The 5,810-nt window shown below is 34.9% G+C and overlaps 2 protein-coding genes across 5 annotated transcripts in view; both read right to left on the bottom strand.

Annotated features, from left to right (window-relative positions):
• Positions 1-2,382, bottom strand: part of LOC111482276 (glycosyltransferase-like At2g41451) — a 6,542-nt gene extending 4,160 nt beyond the window's left edge. The window contains exons 1-6 of the mRNA XM_023127985.1: positions 1,916-2,382; positions 1,322-1,471; positions 1,165-1,217; positions 661-769; positions 452-586; positions 249-293 (exon numbers count right to left, since the gene is read on the bottom strand). Coding sequence (XP_022983753.1) covers positions 249-293; positions 452-586; positions 661-769; positions 1,165-1,217; positions 1,322-1,471; positions 1,916-2,251 — 828 coding nt within the window. The 5' untranslated portion in view covers positions 2,252-2,382. The remainder of the gene's footprint in view (positions 1-248; positions 294-451; positions 587-660; positions 770-1,164; positions 1,218-1,321; positions 1,472-1,915) is intronic.
• Positions 2,383-4,278: 1,896 nt separating this feature from the next.
• Positions 4,279-5,810, bottom strand: part of LOC111482270 (folylpolyglutamate synthase) — a 13,543-nt gene continuing 12,011 nt past the window's right edge. For 3 of the 4 annotated variants that reach the window (XM_023127973.1, XM_023127974.1, XM_023127975.1), the window contains 2 exons: positions 4,868-5,055; positions 4,279-4,534 (listed from right to left, as the gene is read on the bottom strand). In XM_023127973.1, the coding sequence (XP_022983741.1) occupies positions 4,475-4,534; positions 4,868-5,055 (248 nt within the window). In that variant the 3' untranslated portion in view covers positions 4,279-4,474. The other variant, XM_023127976.1, reaches the window with a different exon arrangement.

Here is a 5,810-nt window from a genome sequence, read left to right as displayed (position 1 = left end):
TTTTTTTTTTTTTTTTTTTTTTTTTTCCTTTCCAAAGAAATAGAAATCTAATAAATAAAACTGTCTTCAAACAGCCGCTTACAATTTAAAATCTCAGTACAATTTAAAATAAAGCTTACAGTTCTTTTTCAATAACAACTGATAAGTAATTAACTAATAGAGAATTTCTGGCTCCCCACTACGTTACAACAATAATTAGTTAAGCACTCCCTGGATAGCTTTGAACAGAATATATGAAATATTAATACCTCGCTGAAAGGTTCCTTTACATCATCTCGTTCAACACTGCTCTCCTGAAACAAAGTACAGCCAATATATCCTCCACATCAACGACCACTTAAAGTAAGGAGATAAACTTCATGTAGTTTTCTTAGCACCAAAGCGAAGACATTGGATGAGACAATTATATGGAGTGATCTTGAAGAAAGCTTTATTAAGTTACTTGACTCACATAATTGGGGAAAATAACCATATCAACATTTGCAGGCACATCAGCAAGCAATTGTCTCAATGAGTACTCCCGTGTGCCCACAGGGTGCATTAGTTCATCAGTATCCAGATGGATGATCCAATCCATACCAGCATTCTGTTCAATAAAAAATTAATTATCATTGAACAAGTTCACATTGAAAAGCTGTATGGAAAATAAAAATACAATACCCTGGCCATGACAATAGCCATTTCCATGTTCAAAGACTGCTTCACGAACAACTCATGATTACATGGTTTGTAGAAGAAACTTGACAGCCATGTCTCATTCCAAATCCGGCTAAAATTCAAACAAATGAATATCAATAAAAAATGGTCGAAGATCATTTTTTTCTGGAAAAAAAAGTGTTTTACAAAAGAGAATTCAGAAGCAGAAAAAATGGAGAAGAATCTCCATAGAGCCACACAACAAAGGCAATGGTGGGTTGTCTATTGTTTTCATTTATTTCTGTTTGTGCAGACACAACACAGGATATTTTGATGGGTGGTGATGTAGAGAAGAGAGTATAGTTTAGCTTCCTCAATCAGCTTGTGGAAAGATTAAAGTGGCTATCAGGATTTGAAAATAAAAGATAAAAAATTAAAAATCAACCATTAAAGGGAAGGGAAAGGAAGGTTATTCATATCTGAAATTTAAAAATAAAAAAAAAATAAAAAAAATAAAAATTTACTGACCTTCTTGCTTGCTGCTCTTCTAGCTCTTTCGTTCTGTATATAACACTTACTCCCTGAACACAAATAGGTTTTACTTGAAGATGACAACTCCAGAAGACAAAAGATAATTAATTAACATTGAGTTCACAGTGGAGGCACAGCACAGAACATGGCTCACCGGAATGGATTCTAAAACTTTGGATATGTTTGGGGAGGCAGCCTTCCCTTCCACAAAAAGGAAAAAGTTCGAAACTCCAATGACCTTGTGGAAAAAGATCCAGGGTAAAGTCTGCTCTAAACCAGCAGAAGTGCTTGTTGTGATGCATATCTGATAAGTAAAAGGTTTCAGAGCGAGAAGTTAAATACAGCAGTCTGTGTTCATCGGCAACGAAAACGAGTAGATCTCTTTCCCTGGGAAGCTGTCAAACTAGCAAGGCAAAGGTACTATACAATCCTAATCAAAAAATGAGAAAACTCACATACAGGATCGAAATTCTAAACAAATTCCATTTTCTCAGCACATCATCAGCGCCTCACGCTATATTTAAACGAAATCAATAGATATATATAGCTTGCATTCGTCAGAATCAAATAGAACATCCATTCGAATAAAAAATGAGGGAATTGGACGGGATCCAACAAACATAAGACAATAAAAACCAATCCTACTCCCGACGACTAAGAATTTGGCCACCATAACAAGATTATATAAATTGCCGCCACAAAAATCCAAGGCATGAAAATAATTTTTAGTAAAAGAACAAAGACTCACCTTGGGTTTCAGATCCGTGCCGTAGTCGAACTTCCAGTCTCGGTAGTAAGAAAAGGCAGGGGAATGGCTCCGACCAAGAAGATCAACACAATCGGAACGGGAAGAATGAGAAGGGATAGAAGGAGCAGTACTGGACATACCGGGGAACTCGTGCTGATCGGGGGACCAGCGGGTAACAGGGTCGTTGAGGCCGCCCCGCCATTGGAGGAGGAAAGCGAAGCAAGCAAGAGTCAAGGGCAGAAGAGTTAAGATGAAAAGCAAGCGAGAAGCAAGAATGTGAGAGGAAGAAGAAGAATTAGAAGAGGAATTGGGTCTCAGGGAATATTGACCCGCCATGTGTTGTTGCAGAAGGAGACTGTTTGGCGCATCGACACACACACACACACACACACACACAGAGTAATAGAAATTTAGAGAGAGAGAGAGAAAGTCGAACGACCGGAGGAAGAAGGAACTGTTTTGTCGTTACGTGTTAATGGCCGATTTCAGTTCTTTTTATTTATTTATTTTCGAATTTAAAATGCTTCAAAAATATTATTTATTAGTATTAATTGCCTCCTTCTTAATTTATTTTTTTTATTATTATTATTTTATTTATCTATTTCTTCGTATGGTAAATCTTGAAAAAGAAAAAAACTAATGACTTCGAGTAATACAATCCCAATCATGTTATAAAAAATAATTTAATTTGGATAATTTTCAACCTTCAATTTTGAGTTTCAAAATTTATACTTTTACGTTGTTGTTGTTCTTAATGATAATATTTATTAATAAATCAAAAATATTAAACTAATATTGTATATTAATGTACTTTCGAGTGATACACAAGCTAGACATTTCTAATAGAAACTGGGTTTGTAATTATTATAGTAAAATTAATTAGATAATTAACGGGTTAAAAGTATAAAATACTCAAACTTAAGAACCAAATGAACACTGAACTAAAATCTACCTTTTGAAATTTCGAGTAAAAATATAGCATTTTGAAACATATTGACCAAACCAAAACTAGACATAGAACCTAGATGCCGAAAGAAAATTTGATTTTCGAAATTTAAATTTATAATGAAAATATATATATTTATAACAATTTAAATAAATAAAAGAAGCAAAACGGGAGAATGTTTCGCCTTCATTCATAGTATGTACAGATATAGATAGCCAATCGAAGATGCATTAATAAGGTTTTATGGTCAAAGATACAAATTTCCATCTTTTCGACAATTTCTCACACTCTATATACAAGTTATCCAAAATATCATGAACAATTCCGGTAGGTTGAGCACCCTTTTCAAGAAAACATAGAATAGCAGGAACATTTAAATAGGTTTGATTCTTTATCGGATCATAAAAATCTACTTTACGAAGATCTCTTCCTTCTCTTCGGGCTCGAACATCAATTGCAATGATTCGATCTCTTCCTTCCAGACTCTCTTGGCGTATTTAATTTATTATATTTCCATTAATGGTTGATATAAAGTTAATGTAACCTTAGATGAGCCAAAAATTAGTCCAAATCTGATTGAGCTGTGTGTTTGTCTAATGGGAGGGTGGCCAAGTGTAATGCATGCCCATTCAGCCATGATTCCCAGAAGGGAGGGTACAAGAAAGAGAAACTTAATATTATTCTGTCAACGAGTCATGTTCTGTCTTCTTGTCTATTTCTAAGGTTTTGTAAGGCATTTAGTTTGTATTCTTGCTGATCTCTTGTCGTCAACATGTTTTTTCTGATCTCTTGACGTGTTTATGAGCTGTTTCTTAGTGGTTTTCTTGTTCTATATCTTTGTTTAGCCAACCATTTCTCCTGCTTTTCACTTCCAATTTTGGAAAAAAAGTTGACTATTGAGGATTGAGGGTCAGAAACGTAAGGATATGTGGTTTCTAATGCACACTACCGACTGTTTTGAGATGAGTGTCTTTAAGCGACTTCCTTTTTTGTAAGTACAGTGTTGGCGTGCCAAGGGTTGGATTATACACTCGCTATCCAGTATGAAGTCTATGATATGGCATGGACATAAAAGGGTCTAATACCTCGATAGAATCCAGATGGATTGATATTTAACGGTGGTTTAATAGAAGTTAAAGCTTCCGGTATAGGAACTCTTGTGTGGTTTCTATGATACGGTATGTTTTTTTTTGCTCAAATAGTTCACGAATCCCCTAATCCAAGTCTTGCTACCTCATTAGTTGAATAATTTTTATATTGTTACCAAACGTAGCATTTTTCAACCCTATTTTCGGTCTAGAAGATTACCATCATAGACACTTGAACAAATGAAGACTAAATTCCCAGAATGAAAATGATTTGTATCTTGAAAGAAAGGAAAGTTTTGTTCTTCCAAGAAAAATCTAGCACCAGGAAATGTAGTACCAAAGATACTAGCAGAAAATAACATAAAATTTACCACAATTAATTTATTGAGGTATGAACTGAATGAAAAACGATGAAATGTGAGATAAAAAACCAACGAAAAGTGACCCAACAGATAGGCGATCCTAGGAAGTTCGAAATATCACATCCCTAACAATGGGGGGGAGATCAGAAGAGTTGATCTAACATCACCTTTTTATTAACTTGAGCACATCTCCTACCAGATGAAGGGATCCAGTGACAAGAACCTGAATTCATCACAAAATTTGCTCAAGTAAACAACTACATTTTGATTTCTTTTTCCTTTTTTTAATTTTTTAGAACAGCACTCATAATGAACTGCATGAAATACAATTCTGAAGAACCCAACTAAGCACAAAGTAAAAGCTGATCATGGAGAAAAGGGCAGAAATAAGATCAAATGAATGACTTAGATATCTATCACCCTATGACTATCACCAACTTAAGAACAAACTAATTAACAGAGTTAAAAGGTCAAAAGAAGATATCACGAAACTGAAATTTCACAGCCATTCACAAAGTGAGATTTAACTAAGCCAATTCAGTGAAATATCTCACACCTGTAGTCTAATGGATGGGGATTCTCTGACGCAATCTCTCAGCCAATTTATCGCCAATGGCAATGAAGGCATCACTGCACTGCCACTGAATTTGTTATCCGAAAGACTTGAGTGAAATTCCTCATACAAAGGAGGTAAACCTCGCTCGTGGTCGAGCTTAAGATCCTTTTCAGATATAGAATCTGGTTCTGCAGAAACAGATGAGATGACAACCATGTTCGATCAAGATTCAAATAAAACAATTAAACCATAAATCATTAGTTGAATCATATATTAAACCACCATTTACAAAAGGAAAGCCTCCATGAATTTAGCATTAAACTATCAATAGCCTTATAATGCTGTTCATCCATGAAAAGTGCCCAACGAACTGCTATTGTGGAATCATTTGAGTAACAGAACCATTGCTTTGCTGCATGATCAGATATAAGTATAGTTCTAGGGAACTAAGTATAATTATCTTTCCTGTAAGTTGCAACTTTTTTATAGCAATACAAAAACTTCAAAGAGGGTTATCATGCACAGCCAACCATTACTTTGCTGCATCATCACATTCGGTCTGCGAGCTTTTAAAAGTTGTTAGGTATTTGTTTGGCTCAAAATAGATTGTTGTTATATAATGGAGGAAGTTCCTTTGCATCTATCACTTTGAGATACGGGTTAGATCTTGTGGAAAGCTGGGTTCTTTTTTTTTTTTGCTGTTTTGCAGGGCCTTTGGATTCAGAGGAATATTAGGATTGTTAAAGCAATTGGGAAATCCTAGGAAGAGGTGTAGTCTATTGCCAGGTTTAATGCTTCTCCTCGACTTTGAGCATTAGTCTCCAAGAGCTTTTGTAATTATCCGTTGTCTCACACAATTTTGGATCAGATCTCATTATTTGTATAGTAGTTCAGGTGGTTTAACTCCTTTTGTGGGGTTTTTTTTTTTTTTTTTTTTTTTTTT

This window comes from Cucurbita maxima, unplaced genomic scaffold (assembly GCF_002738345.1).
Source record: "Cucurbita maxima cultivar Rimu unplaced genomic scaffold, Cmax_1.0 Cma_Scf00007, whole genome shotgun sequence".
NCBI lineage: Eukaryota > Viridiplantae > Streptophyta > Magnoliopsida > Cucurbitales > Cucurbitaceae > Cucurbita > Cucurbita maxima.
This window is presented reverse-complemented; position numbering and strand designations above follow the sequence as displayed.